Below are 27,784 nucleotides of genomic sequence, written 5' to 3'. Positions count from 1 at the left end.
GAGGGGGTGGGGAGTGATCGCAGCCGTCTCTGCGGGGAGAGCTTCGCTACAGGACTGGATACTTTGCTCCGGCAGCAAGTCAGCAGCCCAGCAGAGAAGCTAAAAACACCGGGGCTGGAGAATACAACCCCAAACAGCTGGAATCTCTCGGGACCTGGCCGCCCCCCCTTTCCCCCCCCCCCCCCACAGTGACTCAGCATGCTCTGGGATCTCAGAGCACAGGCGCACACAGTCCTGCTAGTGCCTCACTGCTGCCCCCCGCAGTCTGTAGAGGAAGCTCGGTAACATACCCAGACCCTCCCCCCCCAAAGAAAGACTCCAGTTTTTTCTGTTTTCTTTGGTAGTTTGTCTTTGATTATTAGACAGAATGAGCAAGAAGCTGAAGAGGACTTTAACCCTTGACAGCTTCTACACAGATAGAGAGCAGACTCTAAATCCTGAGGAGACTAAAAACAGACAGTCCCCAGGTGAATCCCCAAAGGAGGAGATCATCTGTTCCTCAGCACAGATGAACCTCATAGAAGTAATTAAAAAGGCTCTCACAAGGGAGCTAGAAGAAAAATGGGGAAAGCAGAGTGAGGCTTGGCAAAAGAGCCTGGAGAAAGTTAAAGAGAGAGTGGATAAAGAAGTAAAATCCTTGAAAAATAGGATTGGTGAACTGGAAAACAAAATTGGCGAAATGGAAAAAAATTCCACAGAACAAAAGAACTCAATGGGACAATTAGAAAAAGATTTTTAAAAAGTGAGTGAAGAAAATACTTCACTGAAAATCAGAATTGAACAAGTGGAATTGAATGACTCGAGGAGACAAGAAGAATCAGTCAAGCAAATCCAAAAAAATCAAACAATGGAGAAAAATGTGAAATACCTTCTGGGGAAGACAACAGACCTGGAAAACAGATCCAGGAGAGACAATTTGAGAATCATTGGAATTCCAGAAAAACATGATGAAAAAAAGAGTCTGGACACGATTTTCCAGGAAATTATCAAAGAGAACTGCCCAGAAGTCATAGGAACAGAGGAAAAAATAAACATTGAAAGGATTCATTGATCACCCATTGAAAGGGATCCTAAAATCAAAACACTAAGGAATATAGTGGCCAAATGCCAGAACCCTCAGATGAAGGAAAAAAAATATTGCAAGCGGCTAGAAAAACCCAATTCAAGTATCAAGGAGCCACAATAAGGATCACCCAGGATCTGGCAGCATCCACATTAAAAGATCGAAGGGCCTGGAATATGATATTCCGAAAGGCTAAGGGACTTGGTATGCAACCAAAAATAACTTACCCAGCGAGAATGAGCATCTTTTTCCAGGGAAGAAGATGGACATTCAACGAAGTAAGCGAATTTCATCTATTTCTGATGAAAAAACCAGAACTTAACAAAAAGTTTGATCTACAAATATAGAACTCAAGAGAAATCTAAAAAGGCAAAGATTAATCTTGGGAACTATATTTTGACTATATAGATGTATAAAGAATACATGTATACCTTGTTCTAGAAATTGATGTGGAAAGGACATTGTACCAGAATAACTGTCTGGGGCCAAATTTGAACTCAGGAATAAGTCTTCCTAATTCAAGGCCTGGCATTCTATCCAATATGCCACTTAAATGCCCCCAAGCCCATGTGCTTCATGATAAACATTTGGGAAAATATCTATTTTAGATCAAAAACAATAGAAGTGAAGAAAGAATGTATAGAAGCAGTTTCCCTAGTGAAATTAGGGGCTGGTCTCCTTTGGTATTCAATTATGTACAACTAAGTGAGACGGGTTGAAAAATAGAATCTTAACTCATTTTTCTCAGTTAATCTTCAGAGGACAGTGATGATAAAATGTCTCATCTTGAAATCTAAGATCAGGGAAACTTGAGATACAAGTGAGATAGAGAAAAATGAGAACATTTTCCTCTAAAACCTGTGTGCCTTAAAAAAAAATTAAATACTATTAACATTTAAAGTCCAATGATTACAATTATTCTCTAGTTCCTGAAGAACCCTATTTAGTAAAGTAGTTCAAATAATGGATAAAAACATAAACTTTGTGCAAATTAGGAACATGAATGATACCAGACAATTATTTTTCTCTTGCAGGAAAGCCATGAGATGTATTAACTCCTGTTGATTATCACTAACTATGACTATTTGAATAAGGAATTCAAAGATATAAGTTAAATTTTAACTGTCTTATTGGCAATAATCAATATATACAGAGACTCATACTGGAAAGAGACTAGTAATTTGTAAAGCAGAAATAACCATGAGGTCTGAGAAATGGATTTCAGCTCTTTGGCTGCTGCAGCTGTTTTACTTTAGCTGTGCGTTTTGTGGGAAGGTCCTGGTATGGCCAATGGAGTATAGTCACTGGATCAACCTAAAGACCATCTTGGATGAGCTCCTAGACAGGGGCCATGAGGTGACTGTGCTGACACCCTCGGCTACTGTTTTTGTTGACCCCAGTAATTCATCTGGGCTCCACGCTGAGGTTTTTCCTGTGAGGATAAATCAAGAGGATTTAGCGAAATTTTTTGAAAACCTTATCACACTTTGGAGTTATGAATGGCGAAAACTTCCACCACTGGAGTATGGTGCAGCCATGCAAGACATGGTGTTCCAGTATTCAAAGCTGGTGAAACAGCATTGTGAGAGTGCCGTTCTGAACAAAGACCTTATGGAGAAATTGAAGAAAGGCAGATATGAAGTAGTTATTTCTGACGCTATTTGTCCTTGTGCTGAGCTCATAGCAGAGATACTTGGAATACCCTTCATCTATAGTCTGCGCTTCAGCATGGGCAATTACTTTGAAAAATACTGTGGAGGACTCCCATCCCCTCCTTCCTATGTGCCTGTCCCCATGGCAATATTGACTGACAAGATGACCTTTATGGAGAGGGTGAAAAATATGCTTTTCTACATTTACTTTGACTTTTGGTTCCAGAATTTTGATGTGAAGGATTGGGACCAGTTTTACAGTGAGGTGCTAGGTAAGTCTGTGGTTTCTTCACTGGTTTTCATGTCAAACCTGTTCAATAATGTCCTGGCATCTTTATGCATCTTGGTGTGAATCATGGGAGCAATAAGTTTCTTTCCCTGTCATTCCCTTTCCCTCCTTTGATGGTTTCCTGATTTAGGTAAGCAGGTTTGCCTGTCCTATCAATAGCACCTGGTTTTCCAAAGTAAAAGTTTTCCTTATTCTAGATGCTATTCCCAGAAACTCTTTAATCTAGCTAAGGATATCATTTTGTTTTGTTTTGTTTGGGTTTTTAAAAATAGATATTGAAATATAATAAAATATTGAGTCTTATGGGTACATCTGGGACAATATGTTGAACAAATCTGATTACAAACCCTTGTGTTTGTCAGTCTCCCTGTTGTTGACAACTTCTTTTATCTTGACCCGAGCATGTTTATGGCATGATTATTTGTACCTGATCGATGGAAATGCCTACTAGCAGCTGGATCTGTAGCATCCAGAAACTTCAGACCTTAGCTACTAAGGTCAAGGGTTATTAGAAGATAGGGACAAAGGTGATTGGAGATAAATTGTTTAACTTTTGTTCTAGAAGTGAGTGTAGAGATTGTTTTAGCACTCTACTCCTTTTTAAAAAATGAATTAGAGTTACTTTGAGAATCTGCAAGAAGCAAAAGAATTGATCCTATTCTCCTTTCCATATTACTTCCACACTAAGAAGCACTTCCCTTCTAAATAAATGATTTTGTGATAAACCTATAATCTTGTCGAAGGAAGCAACAAATAGGCCACAGACAATTTAACATATCCTAATGCAGTTTAATAAAGAATATTCTTTGCAGCTAGAAGGTAGCTTAAAGAATAAGAAATAAGAACAGCTATTTCTCTGATCTGACTCAATTTCCTCAGCTACTTCTGGAAGGACAGTGCTTGTAAGGTAGCTCATTTTGAAATCTAATGGCAATGAGGTTTAAGATACAATGAATTTATTTCAGAACAAAATCTATATGTCTTTAAAGAATGAAGTAATATTAATATTTGAAAAGGGCTAATATTAAAGTAGAGCAATTATAGTATTCTATGATCTCTGCATAAAGCACCAACAAAGAATGGGGACATAAGATTTTGTGCAAATTGGGGACTTTAATAGCAGCTAAATATCCTCCATGGATACTATGGCCTGTGCCATATGTTCATTGACTCCTTACTTATTCAAGGTCTCCTTAAAACTTATCTTAAAACTAAAGTCTCCTTATTGGGACAAGAAATTTAGAAATGTAAGTTAAATTTTAACTTCCTTACAGTGATAATCAATATAAGCTCAGTAGTTTGTAAAGCAGAAATAACCATGAGGTCTGAGAAGTGGGTTTCAGCTCTTTGGCTGCTGCAGCTGTCTTCCTTTAGCTGTGGGTTTTGTGGGAAGGTCCTGGTATGGCCAATGGAGTATAGTCACTGGATCAATCTGAAGACCATCTTGGATGAGCTCCTAGAGAGGGGCCATGAGGTGACTGTGCTGACACCCTCAGCTACTATTCTTGTTGATCCCAGTAATTCATCCAGGCTCCATGCTGAGGTTTTCCCTGTGAGGACTAAACAAGAGGATTTGGTGAAATTTTTTGAAATCTTTGTCACACTTTGGACTTACGAATGGCAAAAACTTCCACTATTAGCCTATGGTGCAGACATGCAAGACATGTTTTTCAAGACCTCAGGGATGATGAAACATCATTGTGAGAGCGTTGTTCTAAACAAAGACCTTATGGAGAAATTGAAGAAAGGCAGATATGATGTTGTTATTTCTGATGCTGTTTGTCTTTGTGCTGAGCTCATAGCAGAGGTACTTGGAATACCCTTCATCTATAGTCTGCGCTTCAGCATGGGCAATTACTATGAAAAATACTGCGGAGGACTCCGGTCTCCTCCTTCTTATGTGCCTGTCCCCATGACAATGTTGACTGACAAGATGACTTTTATGGAGAGGGTGAAAAATATGCTTTTCTACATTTACTTTGACTTTTGGTTTCAGCATGTTGATGTGAAGGATTGGGACCAGTTTTACAGTGAGGTGCTAGGTAAGCCTGTGTTTTCTTCATTGGTTTTTATCTCAAACCTGTTCATTAATGCCCTGACATCCTTATGCATCTTGGTGTGAATGGGCAGGACTTTAATGTCATGAAAAAAAAAAATCAGGTTTTTTTAAATTGCCATCTGATATGGGATGTTTTGTGACAAAACGATTCACTTCTCCAAAGAAACCTGAAAACTGCCATCTAAAACTTACTAAATAATCTGAAGTTTGAATCTGTAGTCAAAACAGAAAAGTGGGGTAACAAGAATAATAAAGCAAGGAATGAGTGTAAAAGCGTTTGTTAAGCACAGCTAATGTGCAAAACACTGTTGTGTTCTGGAGGATAAACAGAAAAGAAGGACAACATTTTCTAGGAGTGTATTAATGGGAGAAAATACATATAGAAAGTTTTAGTTGAAGGTCTGACAAAGAGTCCCTCCCCATGATCCTTATGGAATTGAGAGATGGAGAGGATATTGACAAAGCAAATGATAATGCATCCTCTTTAATGTTATGGCTACTGATAAAAAATAAATCCAGGTGTCATATTGAACAATCTGATAAGACTTTGGGAATGAGATCTTATTTTTTTGAGGTCCTTAATAACTGTGATTGTTGGGGAGGAAGAGATTATAAATCTTCTAGAAGCAATTCCTATTTTTGTTGTTTAATCATTTTATTCATGTCCAATTCTTTGTGGCCCGAGTTGGGATTTCCCCTCTCCTCCTTTCCCCTTCGTTTTTCCTCCCTAACCCTCCCCTCTCTTCCCTTCCCTTCCCTTCCCTTCCCCTCTTTTGCCTTCCTTTCTCTTCCCTTCTCTTCCCTTTTCTCCCCTTGGATAATGAAAAGGAATATCTTAATATCTGATGGTCTTTAAAATAATCTGATCTGATTTGTTCATTCTAGTCATATTGACTTGTAGATTCAGAATGCAAACCCAGAATGCATCCTCTCTAATCTAAATTAGCATTCTGGGCTCCAAGAGACAGTATAATTTGAAAAACTTCAAGCAGTGGCTGGTGAGGGTTCCATATATACTGCTACATCTCAGCAACAATAGGATAAAAATGGATCAGTCAAGAGAGGTTTGAAAAGGTATATTTTTCAAGGTCAAAGAAGACAAAAAGAGCCTTCAGCTTATTAGGTTTGGCAAAAAGGAGGTCAGTGGACAGGGAGACTATTTTCACTTCAGAAGTGAGCAGTAAGGAGGTTGCTATCAGGCAGAGTTAGGCCATGTTGTACTGATATCTGTGGAGACATATATATTGTTCATGAAGTACCTTATATTCTTATTGATAGAGAGAAACTGCCCAAGCAATTCTAAACTACCCCATATTGCAGAATTCCTATTTCAAGTACTTGTTTAGATAAACTCTAAATGTTTTCCCAGAAACTGGCAGTGACTTCACAACAAATTGGGAAATTTTGCCCCTTGTTAGTACCTGACAGTGAAAAAAAAATGATGAGGAAATTGTTTTACAGGCTAAAAAAGCCATTTGAATCATTTGACTCAAGCCTACATGCACAGAACTTATCCAAGATCAGAGAACACTTGGTGCTAGTCAAAGCCATACAGCAGTTATATAATTTTCCCAGGTGGTAAGATCACCCTAAGAGAGAGTGTGTAAAGGATTGTTGCCAAGCTCAAAGCACCAACTGCCTGCTGGGTCTTAACTCTGGAAAACAGGATATTTCCTAATATTTTAGAATTTTGTGCAAAATTACCTACCAAACAGATGAAAAACATAAGGGTTATTGAAGAACATGAAGCTAGGTGAGATTCCATATCCAGTAAAATTTGGTTACTCAACTTTCCTATCTCAAAAAAGAGATATCAGGATTTTGGAGTAAGAATCTATCATCAAACAAGAGAAAACTCCTTCTATCCCTTAGAAGAAGCAATTTAGATGAACAAATTCATAAATGAGGATTCTGGGAAAATGGCACAGTACATTGGTAAATTTTAAGCTTTCATGATTTCCCCCACATGCAAAACAAATTTATGCCTCAGAGTTCTGAACATAGACTGGTGAAAAAATCAAGAAAACTTCGGGTAGAACAGGTCCTCCTGATACAACCCAAGAATATTTGAAGGAAGACCCCAGCCTGGGAATTAACCTGTCTGAAGTGCAAATACCTCCTTGCTAACTAGCCAAGTGCAAACACTTGGCTCTAAGTGGGGAGCCCTCAGGCTGTGGGTGTTGCTGGAACTTCAGCAGAAACCACAGGGACTTTCACTTTTGGAGAATTTGGGTCTGAATCCTGAACAAAGTGAACCTCAACTGTTTGGGAATCGTAGAACCCACTATAATGCTGAGTCATAGCCCCAAGGGAGAAGCACCCAAGAAGTGCAGAAGCTGGGGAGTAGGGACACTGCTGGCTGTGATCAGTTGAAAAAGAGTGGAGCTCTTGGTTTGGGGTTCCTGGTCAAAGTGGAGACCTGAGGGGAAGCTTGAGGCACCATCCCCCCACCTCTGGATTAGAAGTGTTTTTGCTAATAATGCTTCTTAAAAAAAATGAACCCCCTAGAGAACCTCCCTATTATGAGAACAGGAAAAACTGGGATTCTTATTCAGAGGAGGACACTGAAGTACAAAAAAATCTTCTACCCCAAAGAGTAATGTGAAATGGCTCCATGCTCAGAGAGCATTTACAGAAGAACTCAAAAAAATTTAGAAATCAAATGAGGCATGGGGGAAAAAACTTTAAAAATAAAAACTAAGAAAAACAAGAAGATTATGAAAATAACATTAACCAACTAGAAAAAGAGGAAATGTAATAGCAGAGAACCTGAAGCAAGACAGAGATTAGGTTTTTAATATTTTAATAGTGGAGAATTTGGACTAGCCATAGCCAGTGGGCTGGATGGGACTCTTGCCTTAAAACATCCAGCATCAAGCAAATAATTCCAGAGAATTTTATAGGGTTCCAGCTATCAGGGAGACAACAATGAGGAGGGGGGAGGGGCGGAACAGAGAACATTGGGAGATTGGAAATTCCAGAAAAGGACCATAACTTTTTAATTCTGATAGGTTGGGGGTCAAAAACATGGTCAACAGAAGATAGAAGTCTGAGGCAGGAGATAACCAGGTATTTGAGATAAACCATCTGAAGTTTTATGACTCTTTAGAATGTGAGACTGGTCAGAGGTTTGAGGCCCCAATTCTCTCAGTCTTAATGAAGTAAGGAAAGGGAGCTGGCTACCAGGGAGACTGAGGCAGAACAATTCAGGGAAACTGAGGCAGGGAAACTAACGTATTGCAGTACAAAGTCTCAAAGATAAAAATAACTCGTTGAAAATTAGAATTGGACAAGGGGAGACCAGTAAAGCAATGGAAGACCAAGAAATAACAGATTATAAAGAATGAAAAAATTGTAATGACTGCGTATTTAAAATCAGCCAGAGCCAGGAATTCAGGTTAAAGGAAAAATCTTCAATATTTATTCTCAGTAGAGATGAAGAAGGATTGCGATAGCAATATGGGCAGCTGCAATAGGAAGCCAGCTAGCAGAGGGGGATCAGAGGTGAAGGGCGGTCATGATAGTAATGCAAGCAGCTATGACAAGATGCCAGCCAGCAGTCTCTCTTTCCACTTCCCTTTCTACAACCCTGCCTCCACCCACCAAAATCGTCATTTCCTATACAACACATCAGGACTTGCACAAAGAGTGGGCGAGGGCCATTCTTTTCCCAAGTATATATATTAATAGAGTATGGTCCAATTACTAGTTAGCCTCACACGTTTGGGACCTCAGTGCATCAACTCAAGCCTCAGCCCATTACAAAAAATAGAACAGTATGTGAGACATTTAAAAAAAAAAACAGATCTGGAGAAAAATCAAGAAGAAAGAATATAAGAATAATTGGACTGCCTGAAAGTTATGATAAAAAAAAAAAGAATCTTGACACAATAATGCAAGAAAAAATCCAAGAAAATTGTCCTGCAGTTATAGAATATGAGAGGAAATTAGAAATAGAAAAAAATCCACTGATCATCCCCTCAATGAGATCCTCTATGGAAAACACATAGGAATATTACTGACAAATTTCAAAATTCCCCAGATCAAAGAGAAAAATTTGCAAGAATCAAGAAAAAACATTAAAATATACTGAAGCTACAATGAGAATTGTATAAGACTTAGAAGCCACAATAAAAGATCACAAGTCCTGGAATCATAACTACCAATGATAAAACGAACTAAGCTTGAGATCAAAATATCATATTCAGCAAAATTAACTCATACTGAATGAGGAAAAATGCATTTTCAGGGCTTTCTATTAAAGAAACCCAACTTAATAGAAAATTTAACATATAAGAACCAATATCAAAGATCAATTTTAAGCAACTCAGATGGACAAATTCTTTTTTTTTTACATGGGAAATATGCACCATGTGTTTAACTCTGACATCAACTTTAGGGCAGATCAAAAGAAATATTGAGACAGAGTTAAGGTAAAAAATAGTAATCATATTATGCAAATGAGTTGCAGAGAAGCATTAGCAGGGGAAGATGGGCTTGAAGTTCCAAAAACCTATTCACATTAGAAATGGGTTAAAGAGGCAACATATATACCTGAAGGGTATAGTACCCTCCAAAATCCACAAAAAAATAAGGAGGGAATGGAAGCAAAGGGTGAAGGAAGAAGATAATGGAAAAATCCATAGGTGTTGGAAGCTTAAGTAATAGCAAGGCAAATTAAGGAGCAGAAATTAAAGCAAAGTGTCAGCAGGAATGCGAAATATGTGTCTGTAGTTGGGGGGGAATGTTTCTCTATGGGTATGTATGTGTATGTATAAATTGACAGATGTAAACATAAATATATCCTTTCATAACCATAGCCTGGTTCAGGGTGGATAGGGGGAAGAAAGGAGAAAAAAAGGAATAAAGTCAAAAAGGTGTTCAGTAGAGAACAAAAGAACAATTTACAAGGAAGTAAAGCAAAGATAGACTCATGAAGTTTTTCTACTAATATATACATATACTTTCTTGAACTTGTAATTTGTGATTATATATTTTCAGTTCTCCCCAATGTACTGCTGGGTACATGGCAATGTTTTCTTTTGTTTGTATTCCTTTTCTGTTTTTCTTTTTTCTTTTCCTGTTTTTATTTTTAAAAAAAGTTGATAAATATTTATCCAGATCAGGTCAGCTGAAAAGCCATACCAAAGTTATGAAAAATAGGGCTTTATATGTCATCTCTTTGAGTATCTGTTGCAGATCTTCAGATTATTTGTGTTATTATACTTCTATCTATCATCTACAGACAAAAGATGGCTAGTAGAATGGTTCAACTGAATTCTTAAGACCATTCTGTGTGAACATGCATTAGCAGATGGTTTTTGTGAATTTTTTTTAAGACTCCTTGGCATTTTGAAGTATCAGGAAACATCACCTTAAATTTTTAGGCATACAACCCTAAACCCTAAAGGGGTTCTGGACTTCAGGGTAAGGGTAAATATAGTAGAATAAGAAATGCGAACCAATATGATCATTTCCAACAATATGAATGCCATTGAAAAATATCTGAAAACTCAGTAATAGTAAGCTAAATTGTAGAAATGTCTGCCAAAATATCAAATACTGCTAGAACAAGAGATTATTGTTAATGAGATCATTTGGGATATTCAGAAGAGCCTGGTCCTCTTTCTTTCAGTCATGGAAACTATTATATCCTGAAATAGCCCAGGCAATAAAATTCGAGACAGCCACAATGAGGTAGATTTAGGATTTATTTGGTAACAAGCTCAGGCCGGAGTTCTAATTGAATTCCCTGCCCTCACAACACTAGGGATAGCTTTTATATTTGTTTGGCTATTATTACATTGGAATCTGTGATTAGCATTTTACTACAGGGTGGGAGTAGGTATTCTGTTGCATAAATAGACCACCCACCTGGAACAGATAACCTTAAGGGCATCGTTGACCCGGTCTTTTGAAATACAAAAGAGATCCCCAATCTAACTAAGCAAACTTTCTTCTGCTGGCCCGAGGCGGAAAGGAGAGATTTGTCCATTTCACTCCCAGGTCACAGTTGTCCATAAAATAGCATGATAATCACTAGGAAGAATATCAGACTCTGATTTGAAAAGCCATTTGAAAAGAATTAGAGAGGTTTAGGAAGCTCTTCCAATGGAAACTCCTCAAATAGGATCCAAAATTGGACTCCTTGTGATCTCTACCACACAACTCAACAAGATCAGCAGAAGGATGACCTGATGTTAAGATATTAAGAGACAGTCTATTTTCCAGATCTAATATCAAACAAGCAGTCTGTGTCCTGGGACTGGTGTGACAACACTCCTTTGAATTCATATAACAACACTCCTTTGAATTCACCCTCAAAATAATCTTAAGCTCTGTGAAAATCATATAATTATTGTATGACTTTGACTAGTACTAAGTGTTTCTTAGTTTGTTTTCAGCCTACCTGGTTTAGGTATCAGTACCATGTCTGTGTCATAAAAGGAGTTTGGTAGGACTCCTTCAATCCCTATTTTTTCAAATAGTTTATATAACATTGGAATTAATTGTTCTTTAAATGTTTGGTAGAATTCACATGTAAATCCATCTGGTCCTGGGGATTTTTTCTTAGGGAGTTGATTGATAGTTTGTTCTATTTCTTTTTCTGAGATGGGACTGTTTAGGATATTTACTTCTTCCTCTGTTAGTTTGGGCAAGCTATATTTTTGGAGGTATTTTTCTATTTCATTTAAGTTGTCGAATTTATTGGTATAAAGTTGGGCAAAGTAACTCCTAATTATTGCTCTAATTTCCTCTTCGTTAGTGGTGAGTTCTCCCTTTTCATTTTTAAGACTAACAATTTGATTTTCCTCTTTCCTTTTTTTAATCAGATTTACTAGGGGTTTGTCTATTTTGTTAGTTTTTTCATAGAACCAACTCTTAGTTTTATTAATCAATTCAATAGTTTTTTTACTTTCAATTTTATTGATCTCACCTTTTATTTTTAGAATTTCAAGCTTAGTGTTTGACTGGGGGTTTTTAATTTGTTCCTTTTCTAGCATTTTTAGTTGCAAACCCAATTCATTGACCTTCTCTTTCTCTATTTTATACAAATAGGCCTCTAGAGATATGAGATTTCCCCTTATTACCGCTTTGGCTGCATCCCATACATTTTGGTATGATGTCTCATTATTATTGTTTTCTTGGGTGAAGTTATTAATTATGTCTATGATTTGCTGTTTCACCCAATCATTCTTTAGTATGAGATTATTTAGTTTCCAATTATTTTTTGGTCTACTTCCCCCTGGTTTTTTGTTGAATGTAATTTTCATTGCATCGTGGTCTGAAAAGGATGCCTTTACTATTTCTGCCTTACTGCATTTGAGTTTGAGGTTTTTATGTCCTAATATATGGTCAATTTTTGTATAGGTTCCATGAACTGCTGAAAAGAAAGTGTATTCCTTTCTGTCTCCATTACATTTTCTCCAGAGATCTAGCATATCTAACTTTTCTAGTATTCTATTTACCTCTTTGACTTCTTTCTTATTTATTTTGTGGTTTGATTTATCTAATTCTGAGAGTGCAAGGTTAAGCTCTCCCACTATTATAGTTTTACTGTCTATTTCTTCTTGCAGCTCTCTTAGTTTCTCTTTTAAGAATTTAGATGCTACCCCACTTGGTGCATATATGTTTAATATAGATAGTGCTTCATTATCCATGGTACCCTTTAGCAAGATATAGTGCCCTTCCTTATCTCTTTTAATTAGATCAATTTTTGCTTTAGCTTGATCTGAGATCAGGATGGCTACCCCTGCTTTTTTGACTTCACCTGAAGCATAGTAGATTTTGCTCCAACCTTTTACCTTTAACCTGCATGTATCTCCCCGCTTCAGGTGTGTTTCCTGTAAACAACATATTGTAGGATTCTGGCTTTTAATCCATTCTGCTAACCGCTTCCTCTTTATGGGGGAGTTTACCCCGTTCACGTTTATGGTTAGAATGACCAATTCTGTATTACTTGCCATCTTGTTAACCCCGGTTTATGCTTTTCTCCCTTCTTTCCCCTTTCCCCCCCCCTTCCCAGTATTAAGCTTGTGAGCACCACTTGCTTCTCACAGCCCTCCCTTTTTAGTATCCCTCCCCCCGCCTTAGAGTTCCTCCCCCTATCTTACCCCTTTCCCTCCCAGTTCCCGTATTCCCTTCCGCTTAGCTTATTCCTTCCCTTTTCACTTTTCCCTTCTACTTTTCAATGAGGTGGGAGAAGTTTCAGCATAGATTGAATATGTCTTAAGATTTTTCACTTAAAGCCAATTCTGAAGGCAGTAAGATACCCACTATATTCATCCCCCTCCATTCTTTCTCTCAGATATAATAGGTTTCCTATGCCTCTTCATGAGATGTACTACCCCCACTTTACCCTTTTTCTGATACAATGTCCTTTCCACATCAATTTCTAGAACAAGGTATATATGTATTCTTTATACATCTATATAGTCAAAATATAGTTCCCAAGATTAATCTTTACCTTTTTAGATTTCTCTTGAGTTCTATATTTGTAGATCAAACTTTTTGTTAAGTTCTGGTTTTTTCATCAGAAATAGATGAAATTCGCTTACTTCGTTGAATGTCCATCTTCTTCCCTGGAAAAAGATGCTCATTCTCGCTGGGTAAGTTATTTTTGGTTGCATACCAAGTCCCTTAGCCTTTCGGAATATCATATTCCAGGCCCTTCGATCTTTTAATGTGGATGCTGCCAGATCCTGGGTGATCCTTATTGTGGCTCCTTGATACTTGAATTGGGTTTTTCTAGCTGCTTGCAATATTTTTTTTCCTTCATCTGAGGGTTCTGGCATTTGGCCACTATATTCCTTGGTGTTTTGATTTTAGGATCCCTTTCAGTGGGTGATCGATGAATCCTTTCAATGTTTATTTTTTCCTCTGTTCCTATGACTTCTGGGCAGTTCTCTTTGATAATTTCCTGGAAAATCGTATCCAGGCTCTTTTTTTCATCATGTTTTTCTGGAAGTCCAATGATTCTCAAATTGTCTCTCCTGGATCTGTTTTCCAGGTCTGTTGTCTTCCCCAGAAGGTATTTCACATTTTTCTCCATTGTTTGATTTTTTTGGATTTGCTTGACTGATTCTTCTTGTCTCCTCGAGTCATTCAATTCCACTTGTTCAGTTCTGATTTTCAGTGAAGTATTTTCTTCACTCACTTTTTAAAAATCTTTTTCTAATTGTCCCATTGAGTTCTTTTGTTCTGTGGAATTTTTTTCCATTTCGCCAATTTTGTTTTCCAGTTCACCAATCCTATTTTTCAAGGATTTTACTTCTTTATCCACTCTCTCTTTAACTTTCTCCAGACTCTTTTGCCAAGCCTCCCTCTCCTTTTCCCAAGCTTCCCTCTCCTTTTGCCAAGCCTCACTCTGCTTTCCCCATTTTTCTTCTAGCTCCCTTGTGAGAGCCTTTTTAATTACTTCTATGAGGTTCATCTGTGCTGAGGAACAGATGATCTCCTCCTTTGGGGATTCACCTGGGGACTGTCTGTTTTTAGTCTCCTCAGGATTTAGAGTCTGCTCTCTATCTGTGTAGAAGCTGTCAAGGGTTAAAGTCCTCTTCAGCTTCTTGCTCATTCTGTCTAATAATCAAAGACAAACTACCAAAGAAAAACAGAAAAAACTGGAGTCTTTCTTGGGGGGGGGGGGGGGGGGGGCTGGGTATGTTACCAAGCTTCCTCTCCAGACTGCAGGGGGCAGCAGTGAGGCACTAGCAGGACTGTGTGCGCCTGTGCTCTGAGATCCCAGAGCATGCTGAGTCACTGTCGGGGGGTAAGGGGGAGCGGCCAGGTCCCGAGAGACTCCAGCTGTTAGGGGTTGTATTCTTCAGCCCCGGTGTTTTTAGCTTCTCTGCTGGGCTGCTGACTTGCTGCCGGAGCAAAGTATCCAGTCCTGTAGCGAAGCTCTCCCCGCAGAGACGGCTGCGATCACTCCCCACCCCCTCTCCAGTCTGCTCCCGTGCTCTCACTGCCACTGCCCGCCGCCTGCGCCCTATCTAAAACCGTCCCAGCCCTCCAGTAAAGACAGACCTTTCTTGGCGAATCTCAAGGATGGCTTCTCTTGGTAACTATTTGTGGGGTTTTTTTCAGTCAAGCATTAATTCAGAGGCTTGTAATGAAATGGATAGTGAGAGAAAGCACGGAGCTTATGCAGTTGTGTGCCTCCTCTCCGCCATCTTAACTGGAAGTTCCAGTGTTTCTTAGTTTGGACAAGTTCTGGGGATGAAGACTTCATGCAACTCAAATTTGTCAGACTGTAACTGTTATCCCTCAATATCAAAGCTACAATTCATTGAGCAACCATTGATATGAGTATAGAGATCTCTCCACACTGCCTCAGGTCCTCCCACAAGGGGCAGGGCTGTGGTACAATGTCTAATTTCCCCCCTTATCTGCAAGCTGCTTCTTTCACTTTCAAATTAAGCTTCTTTTGGATTCCTGACTGTTCTTGTCTCTAGCCTGCTCAGTTTGGGTTCAGCCATCCATAAATTGGAGACCAGTCTGCTCTGGTTACCACTGGCAATTAATTAATTACTCACTTTTCCAGAGACAACTGGGAGGACACTGGTTTTAAGATAGCTCTTCTTGAGATGCAATGGCAAAGAGATTTAAGATACATTGAATTTATTTCAGAATAAAATCTTCATATCTTTAAAGAATGAAATAGTATTAACATCTATATAGTGTTGGTATTTAAAGCAGAGCAATTAAAGTCTTCTATGGTCTCTGGTTAAATTACCAATCAACAATAAGGCTCTTAGACTTTGTGCAAATGGGAGACTTTAATACCAGCTGAGTAGCCCCCATTTACATTAAAGCTATGCCTTATATTCATTGACTCCATCCCTACTCAAGACCTCTTTATGTCCTATCTTGAAACTAAAGGTTCTCTCAGACCTGTGGAAGAGGAAAGAATTTATGACCAAAGAAGAATTAGAGATCATTGTTGATCACACAATAGAAAATTTTGATTATATCAAATTGAAAAGTTTTTGTACAAACAAAACTAATGCAGCCAAGATTAGAAGGGAAGCAATAAAATGGGAAAACATTTTTACAGTCAAAGGTTCTGATAAAAGCCTCATTTCCAAAATATATAGAGAATTGACTCTAATTTATAAGAAATCAAGCCATTCTCCAATTGACAAATACTCAAAGGATATGAACAGACAATTCTCAGATGAAGAAAATGAAACTATTTCTAGGATATGAAAAGATGCTCCAAGTCATTATTAATCAGAGAAATGCAAAGCAAGACAACACCTGTCAGATTGGCTAGAATGAAAGGGAAAGATAATGTGGAATGTTGGAGGGGATATGGGAAAACAGGGACACTGACACATTGTTGGTGGAATTGTGAACACATCCAGCCATTCTGGAGAGCAATTTGGAACTATGCTCAAAAAGTTATCAAACTGTGCATACTCTTTGATCCAGCAGTGTTTCTACTGGGCTTATACTCTAAAGAAATACTAAAGAAGGGAAAGTGACCTGTATGTGCCAAAATGTTTGTGGCAGCCCTGTTTGTAGTGGCTAGAAGCTGGAAAATGAATGGATGCCCATCAATTGGAGAAGGGTTGAATAAATTGTGATATATGAATATCATGGAATATTATTGTTCAGTAAAAAAATGACCAGCAGAATGATTTCAGAAAGGCCTGGAGAGACTTACATGAACTAATGCTGAGTGAAATAAGCAGGACCACGAGATCATTATATACTTCAATAACAATACTATATGATGATCAATTCTGATGGACATGGCCATCTCCAGCAATGAGATGAACCAAATCAGTTCCAATAGAGCAGTAATGAACTGAACCAGCTACACCCAGCAAAAGAACTCTGCGAGATGACTATGAACCACTACATGGAATTCCCAATGCCTATATTTTTGTCCGCCTGCATTTTTGATTTCCTTCACAGGCTAATTGTACACTATTTCAAAGTCCAATTCTTTTTGTACAGCAAAATAACTGTTAGGACATGTATACTTGTATTGTATATAATTTATGCTATAACATATTTAACATGTATTAGTCAATGTGCCATTTGGGGGAGGGGTAGGGGAAAGGAGGGGAAAAATTGGAACAAAAGGTTTGTCAATTGTCAATGCTGAAAAATTACCCATGCATATAACTTGTAAATAAAAGCTATGATAAAAAAAAAAAAAAAAAAAAAAAAAAAAAAAAAAACCTAACTAAAGGTTCCTTATTTGGATAAGGAATTGAGAGATATAAGTTAAATTTTAACCATCTTATTTACAATAATCAATATAAGCAGAGACTCATGATGGAAAGAGCTCAGTAGTTTGTAAAGCAGGAATAACCATGAGGTCTGACAAGTGGATTTCAGCTCTTTGGCTGCTGCAGCTGTCTTGCTTTAGCTGTGCGTTTTGTGGGAAGGTCCTGGTATGGCCAATGGAGTATAGTCACTGGATCAATCTAAAGACCATCTTGGATCAGCTCCTAGAGAGGGGCCATGAGGTGACTGTGCTGACACCCTCAACTACTATTCTTGTTGATCCCAGTAATTCATCCAGGCTCCATGCTGAGGTTTTCTCTGTGAGGACTAAACAAGAGGATTTGGTGAAATTTTTTGAAAACTTTATCACACTTTGGAGTAATGAATGGCGAAAACTTTCACTACTGGAGTATGGTGCAGCCATGCAAGACATGGCATTCCAGTATTCAAGACTGATGAAACACCAGTGTGAGAGCGCTGTCCTGAACAAAGACCTTATGAAGAAATTGAAGAAAGGCAGATATGAAGTGGTTATTTCTGACGCTGTTTGTCTTTGTGCCGAGCTCATAGCAGAGATACTTGGAATACCCTTTATCTATAGTTTACGCTTCAGCATGGGCAATTACTATGAAAAATACTGTGGAGGACTCCCATCCCCTCCTTCCTATGTGCCTGTCCCCATGACAATATTGACTGACAAGATGACCTTTATGGAGAGGGTGAAAAATATGCTTTTCTACATTTACTTTGACTTTTGGTTCCAGTATTTTCGTGTGAAAGAGTGGAACCAGTTTTACAGTGAGGTGCTAGGTAAGCCTGTGGTTTTTTCATTGGTTTTCATGTCAAACCTGTTCATTAATTCCCTGACATCCTTATGTATCTCGGTGTGAATGGGCAGGACTTTAATGTCATGGGAAAAAAAATCAGGTTTTTTTTTAAAAATTGCCATCAGAAATGGAATGTTTTGTGACAAAACGATTCACTTCTCCAAAGAAACCTGAAAAATGCCATCTAAAAGTTACTAAGTAATCTGAAGTTTGAATCTTTAGTCAAAACAGAAAAGCGGGGTAACAAGAATAAAAAGGCAAGGAATGAGTGTAAAAGCATTTGTTAAGCACAGCTAATGTGCAAAACACTGCTGTGTTCTGGAGGATAAATAGAAAAGAAAGACAACCTTTTCTAGGAGTGTATTAATGGGAAAAAATACATGTAGAAAGTTTGAGTTGAAAGTCTGAGAGTCCCTCCCCATGATCCTTGTGGGATTGAGAGATGGAGAGGATATTGACAAAGCAAATGATAATGCATCCTCTTTAATGTTATGGCTACTGATAAAAAAAAAAAAAATCCAGGTGTCATATTGAACAATCTGATAAGATTTTGGAAATGAGATCTTATTTTTTGAGGTCCTTAATAACTGTGATTGTTGGGGAGGAAGAGATTATAAATCTTCTAGAAGCAGTTCCTATGTTTGTTGTTTAATCATTTTATTCATGTCCAATTCTTTGTGGCCCGAGTTGGGATTTCCCCTCTCCTCCTTTCCTCTTCGTTTTTCCTCCCTAACCCTCCCCTCTCTTCCCTTCCCTTCCCTTCCCCTCTTTTGCCTTCCTTTCTCTTCCCTTCTCTTCCCTTTTCTCCCCTTGGATAATGAAAAGGAATATCTTAATATCTGATGGTCTTTAAAATAATCTGATCTGATTTGTTCATTCTAGTCATATTGACTTGTAGATTCAGAATGCAAACCCAGAATGCATCCTCTCTAATCTAAATTAGCATTCTGGGCTCCAAGAGACAGTATAATTTGAAAAACTTCAAGCAGTGGCTGGTGAGGGTACCATATATACTGCTACATCTCAGCAACAATAGGATAAAAATGGATCAGTCAAGAGAGGTTTGAAAAGGTATATTTTTCAAGGTCAAAGAAGACAAAAAGAGCCTTCAGCTTATTAGGTTTGGCAAAAAGGAGGTCAGTGGACAGGGAGACTATTTTCACTTCAGAAGTGAGCAGTAAGGAGGTTGCTATCAGGCAGAGTTAGGCCATGTTGTACTGATATCTGTGGAGACATATATGTTGTTCATGAAGTACCTTATATTCTTATTGATAGAGAGAAACTGCCCAAGCAATTCTAAACTACCCCAGATTGCAGAATTCCTATTTCAAGTACTTGTTTAGATAAACTCTAAATGTTTTCCCAGAACCTGGCAGTGACTTCACAACAAATTGGGAAATTTTGCCCCTTGTTAGTACCTGACAGTGAAAAAAAAATGATGAGGAAATTGTTTTACAGGCTAAAAAAGCCATTTGAATCATTTGACTCAAGGCTACATGCACAGAACTTATCCAAGATCAGAGAACACTTGGTGCTAGTCAAAGCCATACAACAATTATATGATTTTCCCAGGTGGTAAGATCATCCTAAGAGAAAGTGTGTAAAGGATTTTTGCCAAGCTCAAAGCACCAACTGCCTGCTGGGTCTTAACTCTGGAAAACAGGGTATCTCCTAATATTTTAGAATTCTGTGCAAAACTGCCTACCAAACAGATGAAAAACATAAGGGTTATTGAAGAACATGAAGCTAGGTGAGATTCCATATCCATAAAATTTGGTTATTCAACTTTCCTACCACAAGAAAGAGATATCAGGATTTTGGAGTAAAAATCTATCATCAAACAAGAGAAAACTCCTTCTATCCCCTGGAAGAAATAATTTAGATGAACAAATTCATAAATGAGGATTCTGGAAAAATGGCACAGTACATTGGTAAATTGTAAGCTTTCTTGATTTCCCCTACATACAGAAAAAAATTGTGCCTCAGAGTTCTGAACATAGACTGGTGAAAAATCAAGAAGACTTTGGGTAGAACAGGTCCTCCTGATACAACCCAAGAATATCTGAAGGAAGACCCCAGCCTGGGGATTAACCTGTCTGAAGTGCAAATACCTCCTTGCTAGCTAGCCAAGTGCAAACACTTGGCTCTAAGTGGGGAGCCCTCTGGCTGTGGTGTTGCTGGAACTTCAGCAGAAACCAAAAAGACTTTCACTTTTGGAGAATCTGGATCTGAGTCCTGAACAAAGTGAACCTCAACTGTTTGGGAATCTTAGGACCCACTATGGTGCTGAGTCACAGCCCTGAGGGAGAAGCACCCAGGAAGTGCAGAAGCTGGGGGGTAGGGACACTGCTGGCTGTGATCAGTTGAAGGAGAGTGGAGCTCTTGGTTTGGGGTTCCTGGTCAAAGTGGAGACCTGAGGGGAAGCTTGAGGCACCATCCCCCCATCTCTGGATTAGAGGTGCTTATATTAATAATGCTTGTGTTTAAAAATGAACCCCCTAGAGACCCTCCTTATTATGAGAAAGGAAAAACTGGGATTCTTATTCAGAGGAGGACACTGAAGTAAAAAAAAAAAAAATCTTCTACCCCAAAGAGTAATGGTGAAATGGCTCCATGCCCAGAGAGAATTTATAGAAGAACTCAAAGGAATTTAGAAATCAAATGAGGCATGGGGAAAAAAATCTTAAAAAAATAAAAGCCATCCAAGAAAAACAAGATTATGAAAATAATGTTAACCAATTAGAAAAAGAGGAAATGTAATAGCAGAGAAACTGAAGGAAGACAGAGATTAGGTTTTTAATATTTTAATAGTGGAGAATTGGGACTAGCCATAGCCAGTGGGCTGGATGGGACTCTTGTCTCAAAACATCCAGCATCAAGCAAGTAATTCCAGAGAATTTTATAGGGCTCCAGCTATCAAGGAAAGAAAGGGGAGGAGAGAAAGGGGGTAGGGAAGGGGGGAAGAGGGGGGGAAAGGAGAAGCAGAACACTGGGAGACTGGAAATTCGAGAAAAGGGCCATAACTTTTTAATTCTGATAGGTTGGGGGTCAAAAACATGGTCAACAGAAAACTGAAGTCTGAGGCAGGAGATAATAAGGTATTTGAGATAAGCCATTTGGAGTTTTATGACTCTTTAGAATGGGAGAGTAGTGAGAGCTTTGAGGCCCCAATTCTCTCAGTCTTAATGGGGTAAGTAAAGGGAGTTGGCCACCAAGGAAACTGAGGCAGGGAAACTGAAATATTATAGAACAAAGTCTCAAAGATAAAAATAACTCTTTGAAAATTAGAATTGCGCAAGAGGGAACCAGTAAACCTATGAAAGACCAAGAAATAACAGATTATAAAGAATGAAAAAATAGAACAGTATGTGAGACATTAAAAAAAACAGATGTGGAGAAAAATCAAGAAGAAAAAATATAAGAATAATTGGACTGCCTGAAAGTTGTGATTTAAAAAAAAAAGAATCGATGCAATAATGCAAGAAAAAATCCAAGAAAATTGTCCTGCAGTTATAGAATATGAAAGGAAATTAGAAATGGAAAAAAAATCCACTGATCATCCCCTCAGTGAGATCATCTGTGGAAAACACATAGGAATATTATTGACAAATTTCAAAATCCCCAGATCAAAGAGAAAATTTTGCAAGAATCAAGAAAAAACATTAAAATATACTGAAGCTGCAATGAGAATTGTATAAGACTTAGCAGCTACAATAAAAGATCACATGTCCTGGAATCATAACTACCAATGATCAAAAGAATTAGGCTTGTGGTCAAAATATCATATTCAGCAAAATTAACTCATACTGAATGAGAAAAAATGGATATTCAGTGAAATTGTAGATTTTCAGGGCTTTCTATTGACAAACCCAACTTAATAGAAAATTTAACACATAAGAACAATATCAAAGATCAATTTCAAGCAACTCAGATGGACAAATTCTTTTTTTTTTTACATGGGAAATATAAACCATATGTTTAACTCTGACATCAAAATTAGGGTAGATCAAAAGAAATATTGAGACAGAGTTAAGATAACAATAGTAATCATAGTATACAAATGACTTGCAGGGAAGCATTAGCGGGGGAAGGTGGGCTTGAAGTTTCAAAAACCTATTCACATTAGAAATGGATTAAAGAGGCAACACTACATATATACATGAAGGACATGGTACCCTCCAAAATTGACAAAAAAATAAGGAGGTAAGGGAAGCAAAGGGTGAAGGAAGAAGATAGTGGAAGAATCCATAGGTGTTGGAAGCTTAAGTCATAGCAAGGCAAGTTAAGGAGCAGAATTAAAGCAAAGTGTCAGCAGGAATACGAAATATGTGTCTGTAGTTTGGGGAGGAATGTTTCTCTATGTGTTTGTATGTGTAGGTACAAATTGACAGATGTATACATAAATATATCCTTTCATAACCATAGCCTGGTTCGAGGTAGATAGGGGGAAGAAAGGAGAAAAAAGGAATAAAGTCAAAAAGGTGTTCAGTAGAGAACAAAAGAACAATTTACAAGGAAGTAAAGCAAAGATAGACTCATGAAGTTCTTCTACTAATATATACATATACTTTCTTGAACTTGTAATTTGTGATTATATATTTTCAGTTCTCCCCAGTGTACTGCTGGGTATATGGCAATGTTTTCTTTTGTTAGTATTCCTTTTCTGTTTTTCTTTTCCTGTTTTTATTTATTTTTTGAAAAGTTGATAAATATTGATTCAGATCAGATCAGCTGAAAAGCCATACCAAAGTTATGAAAAATAGGGCTTTATATGTCATCTCTTTGAGTATCTGTTGCAGATCTTCAGATTATTTGTGATATTATCCTTCTATCATCTACAGACACAAGATGGCTAGTAGAATGGTTCAACTGCATTCTTAAGACCATTCTGTGTGAACATGCATTAGCAGATGGTTTTTGTGAATTTTTTTAAGACTCCTTGGCATTTTAAAGTATCTGGAAACATCACCTTAAATTTTTAGGCATACAACTCTAAACCCTAAAGGGGTTCTGGACTTCTGGGTAGGGGTAAATACAGTAGAACAAGAAATGTGAACCAATATGATCATTTCCAACAGTATGAGTGCCATTCAAAAGTATCTGAAAACTCAACAACATTAAGCTAAATTGTAGAAATTTCTGCCAGAATATCAAGTACTGCTAGAACAAGAGAGTATTGTTAATGAGATCATTTGGGATGTTCAGAAGAGTCTGGTCCTCTTTCTTTCAATCATGGAAACTATTATATCCCAGGTCACAGTAGTCCATAAACACAGCATAATAATCACTAGGAAGAATATCAGACTCTGATTTGAAAAGCCATTTGAAAAGAATTAGAGAGGTTTAGGAAGTTCTTTCAATGGAAACTCCTCAAATAGGATCTGAAATTGGACTCCTTGTGATCACTACCACACAACTCAGCAAGATCAGCTGAGGGATGACCTGATGTTAAGATATTAAGAGACAGTCTGTTTTCCAGATCTAATACCCAATAAGCAGTCTGTGTCTTGGGACTGGTATAACAAGACTCCTTTGAATTCACCCTCAAAATAATCTTAAATTCTGGGAAAATCAGATAATTATTGATTGACTTTGACTAGTACTAAATGTTCTCTTAGCTTGGACAAGTTCTGGGGATGAAAACTTGATACAAGTCAAATTTGTCGGATTGTAGCTGTTACCCCTCAATATCAAAGCTACAATTCATTGAGCAACCATTGATATGAGTATGGAGATCTCCCCACACTGCCTCAGGTCCTCCCACAAGGGGCAGGGCTGTGGTACAATGTCTAATTTCCCCCCTTACCTGCAAGCTGCTTCTTTCACTTTCAAATTAAGCTTCTTTTTTGATTCCTGACTGTTCTTGTCTCTAGCCTACTCAGTTTGGGTTCAGCCATCCATAAATTGAAGACCAGTTTGCTCTGGTTACCACTGGCAATTAATTACTCACTTTTCCAGAGACAACTGGGAGGACACTGGTTTTAAGATAGATGATCTTGAGATGCAATGGCAAAGAGATTTAAGATACATTGAATTTATTTCAGAATAAAATCTTCATATCTTTAAAGAATGAAATAGTATTAACATCTATATAGTGTTGGTATTTAAAGCAGAGCAATTAAAGTCTTCTATGGTCTCTGGTTAAATTACCAATCAACAATAAGGCTCTTAGACTTTGTGCAAATGGGAGACTTTAATACCAGCTGAGTAGCCCCCATTTACATTAAAGCTATGCCTTATATTCATTGACTCCGTCCCTACTCAAGACCTCTTTATGTCCTATCTTGAAACTAAAGGTTCTCTCAGACCTGTGGAAGAGGAAAGAATTTATGACCAAAGAAGAATTAGAGATCATTATTGATCACACAATAGAAAATTTTGATTATATCAAATTGAAAAGTTTTTGTACAAACAAAACTAATGCAGCCAAGATTAGAAGGGAAGCAATAAAATGGGAAAACATTTTTACAGTCAAAGGTTCTGATAAAAGCCTCATTTCCAAAATATATAGAGAAATTGACTATAATTTATAAGAAATCAAGCCATTCTCCAATTGACAAATGGTCAAAGGATATGAACAGACAATTCTCAGACGAAGAAAATGAAACTATTTCTAGGCATATGAAAAGGTGCTCCAAGTCATTATTAATCAGAGAAATGCAAATTAAGACAACTCTGAGATACTATTACACACCTGTCAGATTGGCTAGAATGAAAGGGAAAGATAATGCGTAATGTTTGAGGGGATGTGGGAAAACTGGGACACTGATATATTGTTGGTGGAATTGTGAATACATTTGCCATTCTGGAGAGCAATTTGGAACTATGATCAAAAAGTTATCAAAGTGTGCATACCCTTTGATCCAGCAGTGTTTCTACTGGGCTTATATCCCAAAGAGATACTAAAGAAGGGAAAGGGACCTGTATGTGCCAAAATGTTTGTGGTTGCCCTGTTTGTAGTGGCTAGAAACTGGAAAATGAATGGATGCCCATCAATTGGAGAAGGGCTGAATAAATTGTGGTGTATAAATATTATGGAATATTATTGTTCAGTAAGAAATGACCAGCAGAATGATTTCAGAAAAGCCTGGAGAGACTTACATGAACTAATGCTGAGTGAAATGAGCAGGATCAGTACATCATTATATACTTCAACAACAATACTATATGATGATCAATTCTGATGGACATGGCCATCTCCAGCAATGAGATGAACCAAATCAGTTCCAATAGAGCAGTAATGAACTGAACCAGCTACACCCAGCAAAAGAACTCTGCGAGATGACTATGAATCACTACATGAAATTCCCAATGCCTATATTTTTGTCCGCCTGCATTTTTGATTTCCTTCACAGGCTAATTGTACACTATTTCAAAGTCCAATTCTTTTTGTACAGCAAAATAACTGTTAGGACATGTATACTTGTATTGTATATAATTTATGCTATAACATATTTAACATGTATTAGTCAATGTGCCATTTGGGGGAGGGGGAGGGAGAAGGAGGGGAAAAATTGGAACAAAAGGTTTGTCAATTGTCAATGCTGAAAAATTACCCATGCATATAACTTGTAAATAAAAGCTATGATAACAAAAAAAAAAAAAAAAAAAACCTAACTAAAGGTTCCTTATTTGGATAAGGAATTGAGAGATATAAGTTAAATTTTAACCATCTTATTTACAATAATCAATATAAGCAGAGACTCATGATGGAAAGAGCTCAGTAGTTTGTAAAGCAGGAATAACCATGAGGTCTGACAAGTGGATTTCAGCTCTTTGGCTGCTGCAGCTGTCTTGCTTTAGCTGTGCGTTTTGTGGGAAGGTCCTGGTATGGCCAATGGAGTATAGTCACTGGATCAATCTAAAGGCCATGTTGGATGGGCTCCTAGAGAGGGGCCATGAGGTGACTGTGCTGACACCTTCAGCTACTGTTTTTGTTGATCCCAGTAATTCATCCAGGCTCCATGCTGAGGTTTTCCCTGTGAGGATAAATCAAGAGGATTTGGCTAATTTTTTTGAAAACTTTGTCACACTTTGGAGTAATGAATGGCGAAAACTTCCACCACTGAAGTATGGTGCAGCCATGCAAGACATATTTTTCCAGTATTCAAGGCTGGTGAAACACCAGTGTGAGAGCGCCGTTCTGAACAAAGACCTTATGGAGAAATTGAAGAAAGGCAGATATGAAGTGGTTATTTCTGACGCTATGTGTCCTTGTGCTGAGCTCATAGCAGAGATACTCGGAATACCCTTCATCTATAGTTTACGCTTCAGCATGGGCAATTACTATGAAATATACTGTGGAGGACTCCCATCCCCTCCTTCTTATGTGCCTGTCGCCATGACAATATTGACTGACAAGATGACCTTTATGGAGAGGGTGAAAAATATGCTTTTCTACATTTACTTTGACTTTTGGTTCCAGAATTTTGATGTGAAGGATTGGGACCAGTTTTACAGTGATGTGCTAGGTAAGCCTGTGGTTTCTTCATTGGTTTTCATGTCAAACCTGTTCAATAATGCTCTGACATCGTTATGCATCTTGGTGTGAATCATGGGAGCAATAGATTTACTTCCCTTTCATGCCCTTTCCCTCCTTTGATGTTTTCCTGATTTTTCTAAGCTGGTAAGATCTGTCATTGCCATTTGGTTTTCTAAAGTAAAAGTTTTCCGTATTCTAGTTGCCATTGCCAGAAACTCTTTAATCTAGCTAAGGATATCATTTTGTTTTGTTTTGTTTGGATTGTTTAATATAGATATTGAAATATAATAAAATATTGAGTCTTATGAGTACATCTGGGACAATATGTTGAACAAATATGATTACAAACCCTTGTGTTTGTCAGTGTCCCTATCATCGACAACTCCTTTTGTCTTGACCTGAGCGTGGTTATGGCATGATTATTTGTACCCGATCGATGGAAATGCCTACTAGCAGCTGGATTTGTGACATCCAGAAAGTCCAGACCTTAGCTACAAAGATCAAGGGTTATTGGAAGCTAGGGACAAAGGTGATTGGAGATAAATTATTTAACTTTGGCTCTAGAAGTGACTGTAGAGATGGTTTTAGCACCCTACTCCTTTAAAAAAAAATGAATTAGAAGTACTTTGAGAATCTACAAGAAGCAAAAGAAAAATATTGATCCTATTCTCCTTTCCATATTACTTCCACACTAAAGAGCACTTTCCTTTCAAAAAAAATTTTGTGATAAAGTTACAACCTTGCCAAAGGAAGCAATAAATAGGTCACAGACAATTTAACATATCCTAACGCAGTTTAATAAAGAATATTCTTTGCAGCTGGAAGATAGCTCAAAGAAGAAGAAGAAGAGCTATTACTCTGACGTGATTCAATTTCCTCAGCTACTTCTGGAAGGACAGTGCTTGTAAGGTAGCTCATTTTGAAATCTAATGGCAATGAGGTTTAAGATACAATGAATTTATTTCAGAAAAAAATCTGTATGTCTTTAAAGAATGAAGTAATAATAATATTTGAAAAGGGTTAATATTTAAATTAGAGTAATTACAGTATTCTATGATCCCTGCATAAAGCACCAACAAACAATAGGGACATAAGACTGTGCAAATTGGGGACTTTAATACCAGCAAAGTATCCTCCATGGATACTAAACCTATGCCATATATTCATTGACT

General features: G+C 37.7%; 1 protein-coding gene across 5 annotated transcripts in view; it reads left to right on the top strand.

Annotated features, from left to right (window-relative positions):
• LOC127541237 (UDP-glucuronosyltransferase 2A1-like) overlaps positions 1-27,784 on the top strand; it is a 157,129-nt gene that overhangs the window by 65,752 nt on the left and 63,593 nt on the right. The window contains exon 1 of one of the 5 annotated variants that reach the window (XM_051966461.1): positions 2,858-2,987. The exons of 1 other annotated variant lie outside the window; for it this stretch is intronic. In XM_051966461.1, the coding sequence (XP_051822421.1) occupies positions 2,858-2,987 (130 nt within the window). Of the gene's footprint in view, positions 1-2,857; positions 2,988-5,027; positions 5,047-16,173; positions 18,114-24,933; positions 26,602-27,784 lie in introns of those variants that run through there. 3 more of the 5 variants (XM_051966467.1, XM_051966455.1, XM_051966451.1) reach the window with 3 other exon arrangements.

The sequence above is a fragment of the Antechinus flavipes genome, chromosome 6, assembly GCF_016432865.1.
Source record: "Antechinus flavipes isolate AdamAnt ecotype Samford, QLD, Australia chromosome 6, AdamAnt_v2, whole genome shotgun sequence".
In the NCBI taxonomy this organism is placed as follows: Eukaryota; Metazoa; Chordata; class Mammalia; order Dasyuromorphia; family Dasyuridae; genus Antechinus; species Antechinus flavipes.
Note: the sequence above shows the minus strand (reverse complement) of the source record. Positions and strands in the feature narration are given on the sequence as shown.